The 23,100-nt window shown below is 49.2% G+C and overlaps 1 protein-coding gene across 1 annotated transcript; it reads left to right on the forward strand.

The window, feature by feature from the left end:
- Positions 1-551: 551 nt before the first annotated feature.
- On the forward strand, positions 552-19,888 carry TRARG1 (trafficking regulator of GLUT4 (SLC2A4) 1). Its single transcript, XM_080923824.1, has 3 exons — positions 552-1,432; positions 15,387-15,519; positions 17,437-19,888. The coding sequence occupies exons 1-3, from the start codon at positions 1,055-1,057 to the stop codon at positions 17,445-17,447; spliced, it is 522 nt and encodes a 173-aa protein (XP_080779950.1). The 5' UTR covers positions 552-1,054; the 3' UTR covers positions 17,448-19,888.
- Positions 19,889-23,100: the final 3,212 nt, after the last annotated feature.

A 23,100-nucleotide genomic window follows, 5' to 3' on the forward strand; every position in this document is an offset into this window, starting at 1 on the left:
AGGAGGGTCTCTGCCTACGGCTTAGCACCGTAAGGCCTGGGGGAGAGAGACAGAGAGGCATTTACCCCCACAGACCTCCTTTTCAGCCTTGGTGAGCTGATTAGGAACCCAGGCAGAGGGCCCTACTAGGTCCCAGGAACCACACACCCTCAGGTCACTTCCCCCCACCCCCTAACTTCCAAGTGTTGAGGATTAAGGGCTCTGTAGGATCTGAAAGGACCAGGTTGCTGTTAGATGACAGAAAGCACACACCTGAGGAGGAACAGAAGGTCTTTGTGTGATCACTGTCTTTTTCACTAAGTCTGTGTCCCACAAGAGCAGGACTTAGGCTGCAGAGGAAGCCAGAGGCTGGCCCAGATCCCTACGGTCTCAGCTAGGCTGGGCCAGGCTGGGCTGGGGCAGTGGCTCAGATCCCTACGGTCTCAGCTAGGCTGGGCCAGGCTGGGCTGGGGCAGTGGCCCAGATCCCTACGGTCTCAGCTAGGCTGGGCCAGGCTGGGCTGGGGCAGAGGCGGGATGCTGCTGGGATGATTCTCTGGGGAGAAGAGAATTGAAAAAGAGATATTTCCAAGGAGGACGGAGAGGGAGGGAGGAGGCCGTGTGGCACGCACACACACACACACACACACACAGAGAGAGAGAGCGTCCCTGCTTCCTCACACTCACTCACTGGCGAGCAGAGGAAAGGAGCAATCTTCTCTCTGCTCTGCCTGCTTGCTGCTCCTGCTCCCCGTCCTTCTGTGCAGTCAGCAGCTCCAGCAAAGTTGGCCTCAAACTTAAACCGAGCGGAAGCCTCCAGCTTCCTAGAACTCCGAGGTGGTGGTGGCAGCGGCAACAGCAGCAGCAGCAGCAAGAGGAGGCTTCAGCTGTGGACTCCGAGATCCTCGAGAAGCTTGTCTGAGTCTTTCGGCACCCAGCTAGCCTCCAGCTCTCTGCAAAATACATCCACCCTTGTCCTGGAGGTTTGGAATCTTGACTGGGGGATGGTGTGCTGAGGACCCTCTGGAGCACGCTATCCCTACCCGGACTTGAAGAAACCCAAGGCCCGAGTCAACATGGCCAACCCAGTGCAGCCTCAGCTTCAAGACCCAGGCTCCATCTCACCCTTGGAACTGCCTGAGATGGAGAAGCTTCTCACCAAAGTGGAGAACAAGGAGGACCAAGCCCTGAATCTTTCCAAGTCTCTGTCAGGGGCTCTGGACCTGGAGCAGAATGGTCACGGCCTGCCCTTTAAGGTCATCTCCGAGGGGCACCGCCAGCCCTCCCTTTCTGGCTCCCCTTCCCGGGCCAGCTCTCGGCGAGCGTCCTCCGTCATCACCACCTCCTATGCCCAGGATCAAGAAGCCCCCAGAGATTACCTGGTCCTTGCCATTGCCTCTTGCTTTTGCCCTGTCTGGCCCCTCAACCTCATCCCCCTCATCTTTTCTATCATGGTAAGCCCTATGCTTTGTTCGGGGAAAGGGTTTGGGCACCTTAGTGCAGCACGCATGTCTTCAGAGAAGGGGCTTAAAGTCCCGAGAAACATCTGGTATTGGGGCCTTGGCAGGACTCCTTTCTCATCTCCTGACTTCCCTTCTAGAGGGGGGCCTAAGGCTCAGTTCTGTTTGCTCCTTCTTCATTTCTGTCTCTGGGTATCACTGGTTGACTTCTTGCTGCCCCTGCTGGCAGAAGGATTTAGGGGTACATCTGGAGTGAAATTCTGCAGAAGAGTGACAGCCAACTTGGTGTGTCTCTATGGAAGGGCTGTCTTAATTGCTTTTTAAAAAAAAAACTGTGGGAATGGGGTGGGAGACTGTCTAAGTGTAGTTCTGTATCAACAGAGAATACTATCAGAACAGGGCCAAGGGTTCCAAATGTCCCTAAGGAGAGCAGACCTTTTAGGCCACCAGGGCATTCTATCAGCCTCTGTTTCCAAGAACCACAGCAGCCTCCTGGCTTCCCTTGGGACACATGGGGAGGGAAAGGGAGGGAGTTGTCAGGCTGGGGGTTGGGACACAATGAAGTTCTTAGAGCACATTGAATCTCCCGACTTTCTGGATTTCACTGTCTGGCTTTTATGGGAGGTCTGGGTACAGGTCTGGCTAAGGAGGTGCACGTGTGCTAGTCTTCACTTCCGAAGGACTTTGAACAGTTTGTCTTAGATTGTTCCCAAGCCAAGTCACTGGGTAGGGCTACTTACAGAAGATCTTACAGAGAATGTGTGCTGACTGACAGGGCTGGATAGAACAGGGATTCTCAGAATGAGGTTAGGGCCAGGGGAGAAAACAGGCCAGTTAGAACGAGAGACCTGGGTAGGGTGACGCTATCTGTCTCCTTTGTAGTGACACTACCACCCAGTCACCAATTATCCAGCTACTAGAAGATGTGGTTACTCCTTCTATACGTTCTTCAGACATCTCTGTCCATGCCATTAGGGGTCCATGTCACCCAGAGCCACTTGACAGGGTGCCAGAGACAGTAGCAGCTTCTTGGGCATAAGAGGCTAAATTTGGGAGATGAGGTTAGGTGCAGGGTCCTGGGCAGGGCCATCTAAACTTCCTCTGCTGCCTACTGCACTTGGGGAACTTGCCAGGCTCCAGGGTGTAGCTAATGGCTCTGGGCTGGGCCAGCTTCAGAGTTGTTGGTTACAAAGAAAGGTCCCAGGAAGAAAGACAGAAGGGAAATCACACAAGGGCTCAGGAGAAAACAGATTCTAGAATTATCTCCTGGGACTTGGGGGTGGAATAAGTTGTCCTTGCTCAAAAGAAGCTGGGTCGAAAAAAGACTGTGAGATCACTGAACCGATCTCTGGCTCTTCTTTCTCTTTTTCTGTATGTGAGTAGGGTCTGAGAGCCAGGGGTAAGAAATGCAACTCTAAACCCAGCACCAGGCCTGAGTCCCTGGAACTGCATCCAGGCAGAGGAGCTTCTAAACAGGTCCTTACGACATACTGCAAGTGCCCAGGCTAGACGCAAACACAAGGGTATTAAGTCATCTGGAGCAAGTTGCTCATCCTCCCCTTAGTCTTTCCGTCTATGAAGTAGGCAGAAGCACAGCACCTGCATTAGAGAGTGGAGAGAGGCTGAGATGGGGCCTTACAAAGTGCTAAAGAACAGAACCCACCTCAACCTAAGTGTGTTCTGCGGTCACACTAAGTGCTGCAGGGAATTTCCTCTCTGGGGGATGGGAAGCCATTGTGGGATTGATTTGTTTATTTTTGAATTTTTGAGACACTGTCTTGCAATATAGCCTAGGCTGGCCTCAGGCTCATATTAACTCTCCTATTTCAGCCTCCCAAGTGCTATAATGACAAGAGTGTACTAATACACCCTTTATCTTCTAATGGGGTTTTTAATAGTGTTATTAATGCAATTCAAATATCATATAACTCACCCTTCTAAAGTGCATGGTTTAATGGGTCTCCAACCTCTTCTATCTATCTTATATGTAGCCCTGGATACCCTGGAACTTGCTGTGTAAATCAGACTGGCCTTGAACTCAGAGATGTGCCTGCTTCTACCTCCCAGGTGAAAAGCAAAAACTAGCCAGGTGTGGTGGTGCATACCTCTAATCCCAGCACTCAGGAAGCTAAGGCAGGAGGATCTCTGTGAGTTAAAGGCTAGCCTGGTCTACATAGTGAGTTCTAGCCCAGCCAGTGTTATATAGTGAGACCGTCTTAACATACAAGCAAATAAAACAAAACAACATGCAAGAATTGTACACATTGTTGGGATACCATGTACTGTCTCAATACATTCCACAGGTTGGACCATTTAAATTGGGTTAAACATAGATATCTCCTCAACCATCGATCATTTCCTTATGGTAGAAACTTTCTTTGAGTTTTTAAAACTGTGTAGTGCAGGGTTGGAGAGATTGCTCGGCTGTTAAGAGCACAGACTGCTCTCCTAGAGGTCCTGAGTTCAAATCCCAACAACCACATGGTGGCTTACAACCATCCTTAATGGGTTCCAATGCCCTCTTCTAGTGTGTCTGAAGACAGCGACAGTGTACTCAAATGAAATACATAAATCTTTTGGTGCATAGTGTTTTCCTTGTAAGATGAGGACCAGAGTTCAAATCCCATAATTTACATTTTAAAAGCTGGGGTTTACACATTTGGAGTCCCAGGGCTGGGGAAGGGCAAAAGGTTGTCCCTGGGGCTTGCAGCATGCCTGCCTTGCCTACTTGGTGAGCTCCGAACCAGGGAGAGGCTTTATCTCAAAAAGCAAGATGGCTGGGGATGTACTTCAGTGGCTGAGCACTTGATTAGTTTGCTTGGGACCCTGTGTTCAATCCCAGGTGGATGCACATGTACTCGAGAGCGAGTGTGCGCGAGCGCACACACATACACACACACACACACCCACACACACACACACACACATGCAAATGGCAGATGGCACTTAAGGAACAACATACACCCAACACCAGGTTTACCCTTATTTGTCTTAAAACCCTGTAGTTTAGGTGTCAAAACTGTGGCCATCATCCTGGATCAGCCTCCCGAGGGCAGGAGCCACCGCACCTCACTTTAGACTGAACGCGATCATGTGGACCTTCCGTGTCTGGCTTGTGGCTCCATCTAAGCTGTTGTAAATAGCAGGACTCCATCTTGTGGCTGAATGGTCATTGGTGGGTTTTAGGGCTTTGATGGGTTATATCTTAACCCCAGGAAACTTTCCTCGTCTTTAGAAGAAACCCGGTGCATTTTACTCCTGTCCTTGATCCCTCTCAAGCCTGGTGACACCAATTTTCCCATCTCCACAGAGGAGCTTATTTCAGACATTGGTTTTAAAATGGGGTTATAGATAGTGGGTGCATGCAATGACAATGCATGCCTTTAATTCCAGTACTTGGAAAGCAGAGACAGGAAGATCCGAGTTCAAGGTCAGCTTCGTCTATGGTCTACAGCTTTGTCTACAGAGTCCCAGGACAGCCAGGGCTACACAGAGATAACCCATCTCAAAGCAACAAAAACAAAACAAACAAACAAAAAAAGTTTAAGCCTTGGACCAGGCTCACTGGCAAGGGCAGGTGTGGCTTCTGGGGACCCCATAAGACTTGCCTTCCCTGACCTTCCATTCATTTGATTTTTCACTGTCTGATTCATTCATCCTGAGTGGCCAGTTGCTTGTTTTGAGGGGAATGAGAGGTGCTGGGTACCTCCCTGGCATCAGTGACTGAGACTGTCTTAGGAAGCGGGCACAATGATAGACAGAGAAGCAATGGCTAAGGTACGTGGCTGCTGTTTGGCATTGCACGAGGGGAGGAGAGTGAGCTGGGGGCTGTTGCAAGTCAGGGATTCATTCTCGGAACTTAAGCTTCTGATGAGCCCCTGGGGAGTTTTAGGCTGAGACAAATTGTGGTCAGTTCATACTGTAAAGCCAACTCTCAATTGCATTGTAGGAAATGGGCTATAAGAGGGAAATCCCATGTACAGGAAGGGAGGGGGATATCTGAGCTCTGGATGGACTGGGAGGGAAGAACATAAGGAAGGGGCGTGTGTGTGTGTGTGTGTGTGTGTGTGTGTGTGTGGGTGTGTTGTGTATGTGTTGTGGGGTGTGTGTGTGCATGTGTGTGTGTTGTGTATGTGTTGTGGGGTGTGTGTGTGTGCATGTGTGGGGGGGGTATGTGCATGTGAGTGGGGTGTGTGTGGTGTGGTATGTGTGTGCATGTGTGTGGGGGATATGCATGTGAGTGGGGTGTGTGTGATGTAGTTTGTGTGTATGTGGTGTGTATGTGTGAGTGGTGTGTGTGTGTGTGTGTGTGTGTGTGTGTGTAGCACATGCTCAGGATCCAATTCATAAGTACTGGAGCTATTCTCAAAGCTAGCTCTGGGACTGTCCACAGTTATAGAGTGAAGCTGAGTGTGGCCAACATGCCTGGAAGCCTAGCACATGGGATGCCAAGGCCAGAAGGCTGCTTGGGTTCAAGATCAGTCTTAGATACATAATGAGTTCTATACTAGCCTGTGCTACAAAACAAGACCATGTCTCAATAACCCCAACCCAGCCCAACAAATCAAAGAACAATGACAAAAAGCACTTACTGAGAGAGGTGGACAGAAAAGGGGTTTGAAAGGAAGATTCCAGAAGGTGGGGAGGAAGCTAGAAAAAAGGGAGGGAAAAAAGGATGAATCTGACGAGGAAGGAAGTGGCTGCAGGTCCTGGAGAAGTTAGATTCAAGGACAGTGGGCTTGTCTGCTGGGGTGGCCATTCCTAGATTCTGGGTGTCCAGATGGAGAGACATAGACAAAGGAAGAAAGGTATGGGGACCCTGGAGACACGTATTAAGGGAAAAGTACTCAGAGGAAAGGGAGCTCCCAGGGAGTGTATGGCAGTGTTTCTATTTTCTGAGAGAGAGGAGAGAGAGAGAGAGAAAGAGAGGCCTCATGGCACAAGGGATGGGAGCTGACTGGGGCAGAGATACAATGGCTCTGCTGAGGCTACAGACTGGGTGGGAAGCAGCTGCTGTCAGCTTCCATGGTGGGGTATCTTGCTACAGCAATGAGTGTAGGTTTGCAGACACTGATGGGCTCTGAGCGGCAGTGGCCATCAGACCTGGGCCAGGTGACACTGCAGATGTGGGCTAGAGTGGCTGAGGTGGCATGCAGACAAGTAGGGCTGGACAAGGAAGGAGTGGTGACCTTGCTGAGAAGCAGAGACCACAGATGGGGACTCCAAGAAGGGAAGGTTCCACTAGCATAGCAGGCTGAAGGCAGTGTTGGGGGTTTAGACTTCGGAGGAGTGATGAAGGGAGGGATGTTGTGGAAATGGATGTCCAAGGGAAGCATCAGCATCAGGACCAGGGATGGGGAAATTGAAGGATAATGTTACTGGAATTCATGGGTGTTTACTCAGTGTCGGGCACAGTGCCAAATCATTTAGATGTATTATCTCATTCAGCCCTGACTGTACTGTGAGGTCTGGGTGCTATTATTGTTCTCATGGTGCAGACAAAAAAAAAAAAAAACAAAACAAAACAAAACAAAACAAAACAAAACAAAACAAAAAAAAACAACAACAACAAAAAAACCCCAAAAAACAAAAAACAAAAACAAAACAAACAAAAAAACCAACCTGAAGTTCACACAAGGAGGTAGTAAGTGGGTTGGAACACCACCTGGCTGCCTTGAATGACAGACCATGTTCTTACCAGCCACATCTTCTACCTTCTTCTGTGTGCCTACTTTTGTTCTCCAAACCAGTCTGCTAGAACATTCCCATGCCCTGGGTTTGAGGGGGTCAGGATTTTATCTAGGGTTCCACTCTATATCCTTCCTGGCAACAGCAAGGGTGGCATGCCACAGAAGGAGGAAATTGGTTTCCTACATCGAGGATCTACGTTTTGAAGATAGTTTGGAACTCCATACTAGAAATCCCAGCAGGTGACCAGATGCGGGTTCAAGCCTTTAGCCTCCTTGCTGGAAGCCTCTCAGAGCACTCCGCTGCCAGCAGAAGCATGTTCTATAGATTGGGCCATGGCCACATAGCTGGTAGGAGGCCCATTATCTGGATGCTGGATCTGTTCTTTCATGGTCCATTCCGTATCTGGATCTGAAGACGCCTCTGGGGAAGTCAACCTTCTGCTTTGTGTGCAGGGAGGTGCCACATTCTCTCTCACCCTTCTCCCTCTTCCAGCTCATCTGCCCTCCCTATTAAGCCCATCCGAGGAAAGCAAATGGCTTCTACAGGACCTACTGTGGCTGGGGAGTTAGGGTCAAGAGCTTTCTCTGAAGAGCACTAGTCACAGATTTTTATCCCCACCTGTAGTATGCACTGCAATCCCTGTGATTCCCTTGGACACATGGGGTGGACTGAGAAATGGCCATGTCCTTATAGCAAGGCTGCCTGTCAGCAGAGTAAGACCTCAGGCATGGGCTTTCTGTGAGCAAGACTGAGAAAACAAGCCAATAGCTGGGCATGGGGCACGTGCTGGCTAATCTCCCAGCACTTAGGAGATAGAGATGGAAGGATGGGAGTTTCACATCAGCATCAGCTATATAGCAAGTTCTTGGCTTGTCTGGGCTACATGAGACCTTGTCTCAAGAATCAGTAAATATTATTTTTTTAAATGGGCAAAACAGAAACAGCCATGTCACAGGGCTGCTGGGAGGATTAAGTGGCTGTGCACTATATAAAACCTTGTATGCAGTAGAAACTTAATGGATGGGATGATCACTATTTTTACTGATAGTAAATGAAGTTTTGCAAGACCAGAGGAAAGAACTAAGCCCGTGTGAATGGGCAATTCTGGTTTACAGCAGCTTGGAAATAAACAAGTCCCAGGTCCCACATCTAATTACTGCCTTTAGTGTTGGCATCCTCATCTGTGGTTATGTTGGTGGGCACAGAGCAGCTTTATTTATTTATTTTTGGTGGGTTATTCTTATAACAAACACATTACGGTGCTCTGTAATTACTTCCAACCTTCCTTAGGCTTCTCCTGCCAACAGAAAGGATCTCATGCACCCTAGCTTAGATTTTTAAACTCTATGTAATCCAAGGATGACCTTGAATTTGTGTGTGTGTGTGTGTGTGTGTGTGTGTGTGTGTGTGTGTATCTGTGTATTTATCTCTGTGATTGTGAGATAGGCACTCACTATGTAGTCTTGCTTGGCCTGGAACTTACCACCTGACCAAACTGTCTTTGAATTCACAAAGATCTGCCTCCCTGCCTCCTCAGTGCTTAGACTTGAAGGTGTGCACCAACATGCCCAGCTAGATCTTAAACTCTTGATTCTCCTGCCTCCTCCTCACAAGTGCAGGCATGTATCACCATGCTTGGCTTCTATGGTGCCGAGGTAGAACTCAGGGCTCTGTCTAGGGTAAAGCCCTCTACTGACGGAACAGCATCTCTTGCCCTCCTTAGGTATGTTCCATAGTCAGTGTGTTGTAAGGGCAGCATAGTTTTTTCATGCTTTGATTTGTTCATTTGTGCATTCATCTACTTAGAAGGCAAATGTGCTGAGTCCCAACCAGGCACATGTGCTGGTGTCTGTCAGGCACAAAGGCGTATGTGTAGCTGAGCTTTGGGAACTTGTGCCTCAGTGCATAAGGCAGAGACAAATTCAGAGTAGTAGTCTTTGTTCCCCACCGTTCTCATTCAGTCACACTAGTGCCTCTCCATGGTCCTGAATTACTGTATGTGCAGCTGTCCGTCTATGAAGTCGGGCTTTGGAGTCTCTGCAAACCCTGTTCCTGTTCCTGTGCCCTGCACATGAGCCTTACAGCTTAGACTCCTCCAGAAATTACTCAAGGCAACCTCAGAGTTTTTCCTTTCTATATTTCCTTTTGCAGTGTTGGTGACTGAACCTACTGTCCTGAGCATGCTAGGCTAGTGATCTACCACTGAACACACTTCCTCAAGTCTTTTGTTTGTTTGTTTGTTTGTTTGTTTTTTAGCACACCATAGCTGTCCTCAAACACACCAGAAAAGGGCATCAGGTCCCATTACAGATGGTTGTGAGCCACCATGTGGTTGCTGGGAATTGAACTCAGGACCATTGGAAGTGCAGTCAGTGCTCTTAACCACTGACCCATCTCTCCAGCCCCTAAAATCTTCAAAAACTTTTTTTCTGAGACAAAGTCAGTCCCTCCAGGTTGCCCAGGCTGGCCTCAAATGTTTGGTTCTCCTTCCGTTGGCTCTGGGGCAGCTGGGATTGCAGGTGTGTGCTGCCATGCTCCACAGCCCTAAAACTGCTGAGTTTGAACTTCTCAGAAATCCCCAAGGCCTTTCCCTGTGTCAGCTCCTCTTCTTCTGATGCCCAATCACTGACGTCACAGATTCAGTGACCTGGGCTAGCTGTCCCAGTGGCTGGAGGTGGCATGGATTCATGAGTGGGTCCCAAACTTAGACAAACTCACACTCCACATCTCCATCAACTAAGCCAGAGACCCCCTGCATCATCTCAGACAGTCTCTTTTCTATTCTCCATATGACCTCTGGCTTCATCACCTTGGGCTCTTTCCCAGATTCTCACTCATTTCAAGTCTTTGGATCTTCCCCAGCCCCCATCTAGCCTGGTCTACAAAGTGGGTTCTAGGACAGTTGGGCTACACCTGTCTTGAAACTGTCTCAAACAAACAATCAAATACATAAATATTTTTAAAAATTAAAGATAAAATCCTCCAGGACTAAATCCAGCCCATTATACATTAGTGAAGCTGCCTCCTGTGTCTCCTTCCTCTCCTCTTCTTTTCCCTCCTCGTCCACAGGATCTTGATATTTAACCCAGCATGCCCTCAAATTGACTATGTAACCTAAGCCAGGCTCAATCTTACAGTCTTTCTGAGTTGCCCCGCCCCCTCCCCAGAGTGCTGGGATTATAGACGGATGTCACCAGGTATTATGTGGCTCCTCCTGATGTGGCCTTTCTCTGGCAATTGCATCTCTTCCCATGTACACACAGTGTTCTACACCCTGGCTCTAGCATAAGAGTGTTCAGAGAAAGAAATACCCTGATGAGGGGGCTCATTCATACATACATGTAGGAATGTCTCGTGGAGAGGGTGTTCCTGGAGTAAATCCTTCACAGTGAGAGGATTTGGCTATGTAGGGTTGAGGAAGCGGGGGACTGGAGAGGACTAAAGACACTGGAGGTCAGGACTCATCCTGCCTGGGGCAGCACAAAGTGGCTGCCCAGAGCCGTGGGAAAGGGTGGTAAGGATTTTAACAGGAAATACAAAGTTGAGCTGAATATTTTCCCCTTATGGGCAATGTGAAGCCTGTGGGATTTAGAGCCCAGGGGACTGTCTCAGTTCCTTCCTGTTGAGTCATTTAGCTTTTGTGTGGTGCACGTGTGCCCGCACACTAGTGTGCAAGCATATATACATATAGAAGCCGCAGGAGGACTTGCAGGGTCTTCCCTAGTATTCTCTGATTGCCTTGCAACAGAGTCTCTCACGGAAGTAAAAGCTCAGTTTTCTGTCTGCACAGGCTAGCCCTGAACCAAAAACCTGCCTCCTCCCCAAATGCTGGGCTGACAGGAATTACTAATTTAGAAATTTTTATTTTATGTGTACAGTGTTTTGCCTGTATGTCTATGCATTACATGCATGCATCACCCTCAGAAGCCAGAAGAGGGCGTCAGATCCCCTAGAACTGTTGCAGAAGGCTGTGAACTGCCAGAGGGTGCTGGGAATCAAACCTGGGTCCTCTGGAGGAGCAGCCAGTGCTCTTACCCACTGAGCCATCTCCCCGACCTCTAAATGTGTGTGTGTGTGTGTGTGTGTGTGTGTGTGTGTGTGTGCATGTGAGGCCACAGGTCAGTTTATTTTGTTTTCCTTAATTACTGTCCTCCTTACTATTCTTTTTATAGTGTTAGCAATTTAACTTTTAAATTGTTTTACAAATCTTTATAGAGCTAAATGAACACTTTAAATTTTTTTTTGTTTTGATGTTGTTTTGTTTTTTGAAACAGGGTTTCTCCATGTAGCCCTGATTGTCCTGGAACTCACTCTGCACACCAGGCTGGCCCCTAACTCGCAGAGAACCACCTGTCTCTGCCTCCTCAGCGCTAGACTAAAAGGTGTGAGTCACCACTGCCCAGCTCTTTTTATTCTTTAATGGTCATGTTTTCTAAGTTTTGATGTATTCACACAGACATACACACACACACCTGCATACACACATACCTGCATACACACATATACACACCTACATACACACACCTACATATACACACACACACCTGCATACACACATACATGCATACACACATATATACATCTACACACACACACCTAAATACACACCTGCACACACACACACATACCTGCACACACACACACCTGCATACACACATACACCTGCATACATACACATACCTGTATACACACACACACATTCACACGTTTAAGTTTAAAGCTCTGTCTTTTTTATTAAAACTCATGCAGAGGCTGAAGAGATGGCTCCATGGTTAAAACCACCTGCTACTTTTCCAGAGGACTTAAATTCAGTTCCCAGCACCCATTCTGGGCAGCTCATATCTACCCTGTTACACCAGCTGCAGTGGATCCGATGCCCTCTTCTGGCCTCCAGAGGCTCCCATACACATGTGACATACTCTCGTGTTGTTGCACACATACAGACTAAAACCTTTGTTTGGTACCTCCTACTTCCCACAGGCAGGAACTATTAAGCATGTGAACCTCTGCCCTGCGGTCATTTGCACACAACACTCTTCTCCCCTTAGAGAAGGAATTCATGCAGTTCCTACCCATCCTTCATCTCAACACCACAGCCTTTGTCCCAGTTCTTGGTTCTTTCTTAAGCTCTCATAAGTCTCGTGTGTCTCCCCTTGAATGCTCTCTGTGTTTGCAAGTTCATATGTGTGTGAGTGTGTGTGTGTTCATGTGTATGATGTGTTTCATGGAAAAGTAGGCTGTTGGGTTGTAAAACCCCAAACATATAAACATAGAATCTTTTACATTGCAGCTTTCTGGGGCCCTGACACCGTGCCTGGTCTAAGTATCAGTAGACTGAAGTAGAGCCGGGGATGAAATGGAAGAGAACAGAGATCGTATCCAGAAGGATCTTTAGGAGGCTTTGACACAGCTCAAATTGGGGACTAGGGCAGGCACAAGAATGTTAGACAGCAGAGCAGCAACGGAACTGACCAGGAGAGGAAACACATACGTATGGTGACTCTGAGGATGTGGCTCAGTGGTAAAGCATTTGCTCAGCATGCACAAGGCCCTGGGTTCAATCCCCACTGTTTAAAGTGAGCAAAGAAACAAGAAACCAGTTGTGACTTAGGTGGTGGACAGCAGCTGTTGCTAGAAGGTGGGTGTGAGGAGCCGCAGAAAGCAAGGGACAGGCAGATGACACTCTGTCCTGGCTGTCACTCAGGATGAAATGCAGTTAAGGAATGGATTAGAATATGAGAGGCGAGGACAAGGCGAGAGTGCAGGGGTACGGGGGTGGGTTCCCGAATTGAGTGAGAGTGCGGGGGCGGGGGTTCTGCATTAGGAACCAGAAGAGGAGAAGTCATGTCCCTGGCCCTTAGCCTTTTTGTTAAGCCAGGGAAGTGGGGCAGCACCTGCAGCATGCTAGGATGATTCTAAAGACAGGTAAAATCTCTACGTGCCATCCTGAGCTCAGTTAGTCACTGTCATTACTATCACCACCACCACCACCATTATCACCATCACTACCACCATCACCACCACCACCATCACTACCACCATCACCACCACCACCATCACCACCACCACCACCACCATCACAACCACCACCACCATCACAACCACCATCACCATCACCATCACCACCACCACCACCATCACCACCACCATCACAACCACCACCACCACCACCACCACCATCACCATCACCACCACTACCACCATCATCATTATCACCACCACCATCACCATCACCACCATCACCACCATCACCACCACCACCATCACCACCATCACCATCACCATCACCATCACCACCATCACCATCACCACCACCATCACCACCATCACCACCACCACCATCACCACCACCATCAATACCACTGCCATCATCACCATCAAGGCACTTGATTACATGTCCCTGTTGCACTTGTCCCAAACCTCTATGAGTTAGGAGATAAAATATATGGCCAGGGCCGGGTAGTGCAGACCTGGAACTCCAACTTGTCACCCCTGAGAGTTCCAGGTTGAGAGTTCAACCACTGCCTGGGTTATAGAACGAATTTTAAGATCAGACCAGGTAATTTAGCAAGAGCTTGTTCAAAGGTATATATACATATATGTGTGTATATATTCTACACATAGACACACACACACACACACACACACACACACACAGTTTTTTAAGGGCTGAGATATAACTCAGTAGTAAAAGTGCTTGCTGAGCACCAGCAAAGCCTTGGGTTTTATCCTTAGCACTATAAATCTCCAAAACAAATTCATCTTATGCCTGGACTTTCTAGATCAATAAAAAGAAAAGTAGAAAGGGGCTGAGAGTCAGAGGTCATGAGTCCAGTCTCTGCTCCAATGTCCTGGGACCTGGGCCAGTGTCCTGTCTGGCCAAACCTTGTGTCTTCAGGCATAAAGTACTGTGAAGAAGCCTCCAGTTTTTCTGTGGCCCTGAAAGCAGCCACACAGTTAGCTCTCTGTGCCTGGGCGGGCTAGAGTTTTGGGCAAGTATCTGGAACCCAACATGCACGAAGGGACTCAAGGTAGGGGCTTTGAAGATATGGAGCCAGACCTGGCTAGCTATAACATAGCCTTGGGCCATAGTAGGAGGGGCCCAGGATCACCCTAGCCAATGTTTAGATACACCTCCCACTATGGTGGCTAGGGCTTACCTAGGGGGCTGCCCTGATCTTATATAGTCTTCGCTGTCCTCCACTCTACCCACATCCACCCACATTACCCCCATCTACCGCATCCACCCACATTACCCCCATCCACCCCATCCACCCCATCCACCCTATCCACCAACATTACCCCCATCCACCCACATTACCCCCATCCACCCCATCCACCCACATTACTCCCATCTACCCCATCCACCCACATTACCCCCATCCACCCCATCCACCCCATCCACCCTATCCACCAACATTACCCCCATCCACCCACATTACCCCCATCCACCCCATCCACCCACATTACCCCCATCCACCCCATCTACCCACATTACCCCCATCCACCCCATCCACCCACATTACCCCTATTCACCCACATTACCCCCCATCCACCCCATCCACCAACATTACCCCCATCCACCCACATTACCCCCATCTACCCCATTCATCGCAATGGTCTGCATCTGCCTGCATCCACTGCACCCGCACCACCCACCCGTATCCACCCGCCTCCATTCTCATCCATCTGCATCTACCCCGGAGAAGTGAGCCACACATGGGAGATGATCCACCCCAGCCTGGCTTTCCTTGTGAGATCAAAGGTGGGCAATGTTGAACTGAGTCACATTCATGGAAGGAGCTAGAGAATGCCACCAGGGAAAGGATGCCGCTGCCTTCGTTTGGTTGTGTGGCAAGGAGGAGGTCACAGAAGGGGATCAGGCATTCTGTGAGCAGAGAGAACCACAAGGCTTTCTTCTAGTGTGGCTTTGGAATTGTGATCAGGAGGGGTCTGCAGGGCTTCTGGCCTGTGTGTTCCTGCTAGTCAGATTGGACCTGTCTCCATCCTCTCAGATCTCAAATCTCCACCTGCCTCTGTCATTACCCTGAGAGGAAGCACCTGGCATTGCTTGGTCCTTTAGGTCCAGCAGTCTCCTTGGAGAGGGGTCTGCAAAAAGTGCAGGGCATCTGTCCCGGAGGAGCCTGCAAGACTGTGGGTGGCAGAAAGGGTGAAGTGTAGAAGTTCACCAGGACTCTGCATGGCTGATGTGACTGATGGACAAGCTTTCTGAAGTTTCTCTGTTCTCTCTCTGCAGTCTCGCAGTAGTGTGCAGCAGGGGGACCTGGATGGGGCACGGAGGCTGGGCCGCCTGGCACGGCTGCTCAGCATCACCCTCATCATCCTGGGCATCGTTATTATCATTGTGGCTGTCACTGTCAACTTCACAGGTGAGGCATGGGGACATGGAGCAGGGGGATTGGAGATAAGTTGTGATGAGTATGTAACTATAGTCCTTCCCTCCGGTTAGGACCATTTAGGTGAGGATGGGTTTTCTGACGCATCTGATGCCCGAACTTGTGGATCAATAAAGGGGCATAGAGTGGGCGTTGGCCTAGGAGTCAGAGGCCACAAATTCCAGTCTCAGCTTTGATGGCCTGGGACCTGGGCCAGTGTCCCATTTGGCCGAACCTTGCATTTTCAAGCACAGAGAAGAAGCCTCCATCATGGAAGGCTTTTGTGACATCACTCTGGATAATGGATGGGATGGATCCTGATGCTGAAGAATAGGCTTCTTGCTGCATAGTCAGGGTAGACCAGAAGCAAGGTGCATTTGGAAGAAAGCAGACAGCAACATTCTGAGTACTCGAAGGTGGCCCAGGGAACTTGTCCCAGGTGGAAACCTTTCTCAGAAGACACTGTCAGCCATATCTTTGATAGTGTGGAAGGTATTCATTTTAGAGATGTCTCCAACATGGAATACACTGGGACATTTCTGTTTTTTTCAGAGATCAATCCAAGCCTCGCCCCTAAAGATCTTGCTATTCAAAATGTGCCCCATGGTCCTGTCGCAGGGGCATCACCTGGGGCTGTTTTAGACTCTCAGACCCCACCCTAAACCCACTGAATGGAAATCTGTATTTTAGACTCTTTCTTTCTTTGGTGGTGTCAAATGAGGCACTCTGGGCCTCATTCATGCTAGAGAAGCAATGTCTTACAGTGTGAACCACCAGCTCAGAATCTGAATTCCAATAAGATTTCCAATTCATATACCAGTGTGAGGTGCTGGCCTAGAGCAGGAAGTGCTCAGTGCCTGGGGTCACGGCAGTCTTACCTACTCAGGAGAAGCACGTGTGCAGATTTTTGGTCAGCTTGCCTGGACTGAGTCTAGATCCACTTCCTGCGTAAATGAAGTTTCACATTCCATAAGCTCTGGGCCTTGGCTTTCTCCCTCAGTGTAGAGTCTGATGGGTGTGAGCGGCATGTGAGCAGCCTGAGGCACTGGGCTCTATATCACTTACCGCATCCCAAGTTACCTGTTCTGCTGCTTCTCGCTGTCGCTTGGACAACTTCTGAATTCATTTTGGTAAAGGAAATTTATGGTTTTTATAAGAGAAACTTCAGGATGGAACGCTCTGGTTTGGTGTGAAGCTGTATCTAGGTACTGGAAGGGAGTGGCAGGACTCTGTTGCATGCTTGTTCTGCCTTTGGTGTGATGACTTTCCTAAGCTGCATCTCTCCTTAGGATGACAACCTCCAGGAATAATGGTGTCTTAGGAGAGGCAAACATGAAAATCAGTTAAGCAGTAAAATTTCTAAGGAGTGATGTATGGGCATTGTGGCATATGTCTGTAATTCTAGCACTTGGGATATGGATACTGAAGGATCAGAACATTAAGACCAGTGGTTTAGGGACAGCCATAGGCCATGTGAGACTCTGCCTAAAAGGAAATCAATCACCTCTAGGCTGGCTCTGGTGTCTCATGTCTTTAATTTCAGTATTTGGGAGTGAAGGGCTGGTGGCCTGACCTACATGGCAAGCTTCAGGTTAACCAAAACTACTTAGTGAGAGGCTGTCTTTTAAAGCAAATGCCTCTAACAAAAAAAGTCCCAGAATTGATTTTAATTGGTCCACTTGGTGTCACATGATAATCTTCTACCCAACCAAGAAGGTCACAATCTTCTCATTGGTGGGACTTCCTGTATCAAGAGCCCCAAAAGAAAGCTGTCCCTGGCCCAGGACCTCATTCTGGTTACCACTTCTCACCAATAGACAATTCAGCACAGGCCCATGGCTCTTTAAATCAGGGACCTGAAGACCCCGTGTTCTCAGAGCAGTTTCACCATAACCTTTGTTTTCTTTACAGTTTCGAAGTAACTGCGGAGTTGTTTCTAGTGGAGGCAGACGCCGGCCAGCTGAAGAACTCCAAATCCACATGTCCCCACACATTACAGAGGACAGGATGGTGACTGCTGAGTGCCCACCTGTCCCCAAGCTCCAAAAGCACAAACCTGGAGGGAAATCTCTACATCACTCCACAGTCAGCCCACAGCAGACGGGAGGGAAAATCTGGACTCAATCTCATAGTCACAGCTCTCGCCTCTTGACCTCAGTTCTTGGGCTCGTTTCTCATCCCACAATTCCTGGGACTTACATGTAGCAGAAACTGCTAGAATGGGGCAAAAAGCCAGCCCCATGGCCAAGAAAAGAGCACTGGGTGTCTATGGACCTGAGCACATCCTGGTCACTGTCTTTTCTATTTTTCTTGAGGGGGAGTAAACAGACTGCTTGCATGCTTTGTGCCGAGCATCCGTGATGATCCCAGCCGGAGCCCAAGGGGAATCTGTCACTCAGCACAGGCTCTGGACACGCACTGGCAAAGAGGGAAGAGCCACACGGAAATCCTCCATTAATGACTGGATAGGGACACTCCTGGTGCTCTCTGACATCAGGCTTGAGGCTTCTCTACCAAGGACTCTGGATCCAGACTGACTTCCAGAACCACAGGATCTGCCTCTTGATCTCCACCTGTGCTGTAGCCTGCGGGCACCAACCTGGAAGCCCTAGAACTTGACCTGTCCCAGATCAGCCATGGGGAAGGGACAAGGCTTGATCTCTCTCTCTCTCTCTCATCACTGACTCTATGAAAATCTGGGACCCCATCTTGGTAACCCACACAAGTGGCTCAGGAGCCTTATCTAGGGTCTTCAGGGGATCCTACACAAAAGAGCTGAAGTAGATCCTGGCTTCAGACTGTTATGCCAGCTCTAATGGATGCTCTGTGCCTGGTCCTGCCTCCCTGGCCATCCACAACAACAAAGGCTTTCCCTAGAGAAAGCTTTGAGACTCCTACTGGACTGTATTCCTAGGCTCTGGGGATTCTTTACTACAGTTTGTAAGTGGGGGGCAGCTAGAGAATTTTTAGGAAGGGTTGCTATTTCTTGATCTGGAGTCCAAGGAGGCTAGCAGGAAAGGCTCAGCTGAAAAGGCAGTCTACAGAGTGGGGACCAGGACAGGAAGCAAAGGACCAGTAGCCATGGCCTCTTGTCTTAGGGCCTAGCAGAACACGGGAACAAAGCTAAACAGAACCCTCTGCCAAACAACCTCGTGCTTGTTGCCTCTCTATTTCTCCAGTTCTTTTGCCTAGCACAGGCTGTACCCACAGGGGCTTCACCTGCTGGCCTTGCCTGCTCTGAACCCTGTCTACCCAATGTCATACTCCACTGTCACCACCATCTTCAGCTCAGACCTGGCAGAGGGGCTTCCCTGGCCCAGCAGCCAGGGTTATTAGCTACAATGGGGAAACAGGTCCACTGCCACAACTACACTGGTTGGAGATTGGAAGTTCACTTCCTCTGAGCAAAATTAGGATACTGATCCCTCCTTTCTCGGGCTCCATGCTTGGCTCCCTGTAATCTCAGAGATGCTGGTCGAGCAAGTCAGCACAGAGCACCGGCTCTGGGTTTTCAGAGCAGCTGCTTAGAGGGCTGAGGGGTTGGGAGGTTCTCTAAGGGGGTTGGTGCCCCTAAATCAGGCCTCCATTTAGGAAGTAAACTCGGAGTTATGTTCCTAAAGCAGGGACTGGCTGCACACCCTTTATGGGATCATTGAAACCAAACTAGACACGTCCTCATTTTCTGTGGGAAATGTGAGCTTAGAATATGTGTATGACTTGAGAGGTTGGGTCAGGGGAGATGTGCTATCTAAAGAACAGTTTATCATCGATTCCTGATCCTGAGTGGGTAACCTCCTAAAGGTCCTCCCAGGACAGATACTATCTAGGGATTGTCACAATGGCTTCTACATCACCAGAATCTAGGTCACACCCAACCATCCCTTTAATCTCCTAGTCACAGCTGTACACGAGGCCTGCCAGTCACACCTTCACACATGCACACTCTCACACATGCACACACTAATTCACACTTCAGCCTGGGACAAGCAGAATCTCTACACTAGGGAATGGCTTAGCTAGAGCAGGCAAGAAGAACCTGGGAGCCTTCCAGTGTTCCAGAGACACAGCCTAGAGATCCCCGAGATACTCCCTAAGCAGAGAGGAGCACAGGGAAGGAGGGGAGGGACATTAGGATGGAAGGAGAGTGAGTGAGAGTTCTCTCAGCCCCCAGTTCCCACTGAAGGTAGGTGGGACGGGACCCTGCCGTCCCAACTCTGGCTCGGTTCAGCTGCCAGATGCATGAGCACAGTGGCTGAATGGAGTGACTCGGCCTCTCTTTGGGCATCCTGGTGAACAGCAAGAACTGCCCCTCCCCACCACACACACTAGTGACTCTGTATTTCTTGGCATGGAAAGAAATAAAGCTGAACATATATGTTCCTTGTGTGTGTGCTCGTGAGGTAGGCGTTTCCAAACACCCAAGCAGGGGCTGTCTATTCAACCTGCCAATCCCTGGACCTGGCTGTGGGCCTAGGGATCCTGAGAGCATAGGGCGCCACAGACAACTCTAGGCATTTCTGTAGGCAGTCACCATCCTCTTCAGGGTAGTTTTACATATTACAAAGTGGGCTGGTCTCACCTCCATCTCGTGTGTGTGTGTGTGTGTGTGTGTGTGTGTGTGTGTGTGTGTGTGTGCATGTACAAATGTGTATGCATGCTATTAAGACCAGAGACCAACCTCAAGTGCTGTTCCTCAGGAGCCACTATTTTGTGTTTAGAAACAGAGTCCCTCATTGGGACTGGGCTTGTTAGGCTAGGCTAGCTCGCCAGCCAGACCCAGGGATTTATCTGTTTTCACCTCTCAGAACTGAGATTGCAAGTGTGTGTTAGCACACCTGAAATTTTACTGTACCGAGGATAGAACTTGGGTTCTCATGTGTGTGTGGCAGGCACTTTACCAATTGAGCCATGTCCCAAGACCCCTCAGTCTTTTCTGCTCATGGTCCAAGATCTTGAGCTAGAGAAAAGAAGGCAAGAAACCAGCTCTGTGGTCCAGGAAGATCCAAATGGCAGCCCTATGGGGCAGCTAGTGCCACCATCCCTGTACTAGATCTTATCTAAAGTCACACCATACTTGACACACAAAAGATGCTAAATACATTGTGGTGACATGACTCCATCCTCAGGGTCTTGCCACACACTTTGCTGACCCAGAAGGGAAAACCCAATGGAAGGAAGGAGTCATGGATGGTTTGAGAGGGGAGGAGAGCTACTTCCCATCAGCTGTGAGCCTCAAGCAAGGGTCTACTTTCCTCAAGTCTAGGGTAGGGATGGGGGGCTCAGAGAGCACTGGCAGAATCACCAGATTAGCACAGAAAACAGAGGATGGGGGAGGGGGAGGAAAGAGGGTCCCAGGACTCAAGGGGCAGCAGAACAAAGTCATGGCACTGGGTTCAAATCTCAGCTGCCTACTTACTAGTTTCGGCCTCCCAGGGAAGCTCCTAAACTCTCTGACCTCATCTAATCTGAAGTGTGAGCATTCAAGGAAGAAACCTATGCAGAGACAAACATACCACCTTCACAACCAACCCAGATCTACCCATCGCCCAAGACCTGCATCTGGAGTGTACATGGGACAGGAGCCACGAGGCCAGAGTCTTAGTCCAGCCTTTCTCCCCATGCCTTAGGAGTGCCCACACATACCTGTTCCTGGGAGCCCTGCTCCCTCCTGCTGCAGAAAAAAATAAGTACCTGTTCTACCTGCTCTATACACATGTGTGGGGGAGTTATCAAACAATGTCCCTAAGGTAGGTCTAGTTGACACAGTCCTGTAATCCCAGATACCTGGGAAGTTGAGACAGGAGGGTTGAAAGTTCAGGAGCAACCTTGATTACTGAGTGAGTTCAGGCTATTACTTTAGGCAATTTAGTGAGACTCCCATCTCAAAATAAAAAGTGAGACTGAGGTTTCAGTGTAGTGAGTGGTAGAGCATTTGCCTAGCACATGTGATGCCTTGGGTTTAATCCCCAGCCTCCCCCAACTCCCCTTTTACTCCCCCCACCCTAGTCCTATCCCATTTCTTGGTTCCAGCCTCCTATGAGGTAGGTGAGGTAGCCCATGGTTAGGTGTTAGCTCTCCTGTCTGATCGGATCCATCTGGTTTCATGCCATCCATGTAACAATCACATTTCCATGTGCAAACATGAACGAGAGAAGCTGGGCCCTGGAAGAGGAAGACACACAGAGACTCATGAGGATTAGGGGGAGGTGGGATGTCTCAGGGGAGGAGGAAGTCTCAAGGTCTGCCTAGAAGGGGAAGACAGTATGGCTTCCTTAAGAAGCCCCCTTCTCCTCTCTCTCATCACAAACTACTAAAGACTTACTGTATGACAGGCTCTGCACTGAACCCTAGAGGCACAAAGGAAAAAGGACAGGCTTCCTGGATCATGTGGTCTTTATCCAAAGAAAAACTGTAGGAGGGGATGGGTTGACTGTGGAGCTGAGGAGTTGTCTGGATAGGTGTAGGACAGCAATTTAGAGACTGGTCACATGAGGTCAGGGGAAGCCATCAGGAGAGTGGGCCCATGAGGAGCGTTCCTTGGTATCTGGGGCGGGGGTGGCGGTGTGCAGGCAGCCTTCTCGCTGTCTTTTTGAGAGGTGAACATCACAGTGAGCTCTGTTCTTCTTGAGACTGGTATTTGTGTGAGATGCCTTGCGGGGCCAGGCTCTAGATGTCAAGACACCATGACTCAGTTTTCAGGTGGCCATGACCTGGTTGTTACAGGTTTTCTGATTGTCTCTGTATCTCTAATGGTAGTACCCATGTAAGGGCCTGTTCACCCTACCATTGTGCCACCCTGGTGGCAGTTCTTCTTACTGTGGACCCTCAGTCAAGTAGTGGGGGAGGCTAACACTGTCTTTATACTGGGTACCAGCATGGTCTTAACCCTCCCAACACCCCTGGGAGGGTTCGTTTGTCTTCCTGAGATGAGACAGCATTCAGAGATGCACAGTTAGAAAGGGGGATCGATGGAGAAGCAGGGAAGTCCTTGGAAAAGTAGTGGCGACCGGAGAGATGGCTCTGTGCTTGAGAGTACTGGCTACTCTTCCAAAGGACCCAGGTTTGATTCCCAGCACTGATAGCAGCAGCTTACAACTATCTATAACTCCAGTTTCAAGGGATCCAACACCCTCTTCTGGCTTCCATGGGCCCCAGACATGAACATATTTTTTCTACACACATGTGTGAAAAACACTCATAAACAAAATAAAGTCAAAACCTGTGGGTTGTTTTGTTTTTGAGGCAGGGTCTCACTGTGTACCTCTGCTGGTTGTCCTGGAACTCACACTGTAGACCAGGCTGGCTTGAACCTACCTGGTTCTGCTCCAGAGTGCTGGGGTTAAAGGAGTGTGCTACCAGTCCAGGCTAAGGTTTTTTCCTTTTCTTTTTAAGAAATAAAAATAGTTTGGGTAACAAGGGGTCTTTTTGGGCCTTAAAGAGCCTCTGCAAAAGCTGGGCTGTGGTGGCACATGCCTTTAATCCCAGCACTTGGGAGGCATAGGCATGTGGGTGTGAGTTCAAGGACAGCCAGGTCTCCAGAGCTCCAGGGGAGGAAAAGCCCATGTGGCTGTTGTT

Source organism: Micromys minutus (assembly GCF_963924665.1).
Source record: "Micromys minutus genome assembly, chromosome: 10".
NCBI classification, from domain to species: Eukaryota; Metazoa; Chordata; class Mammalia; order Rodentia; family Muridae; genus Micromys; species Micromys minutus.

Excerpts from the sequence above, each read along its gene's own strand:
- TRARG1 (XM_080923824.1), top strand. The coding sequence starts at position 1,055 with ATGGCCAACCCAGTGCAGCCTCAGCTTCAAGACCCAGGCTCCATCTCA. Across the intron at positions 1,433-15,386 it reads CCCTCATCTTTTCTATCATG|TCTCGCAGTAGTGTGCAGCA; the intron begins GTAAGCCCTATG and ends CTCTCTCTGCAG.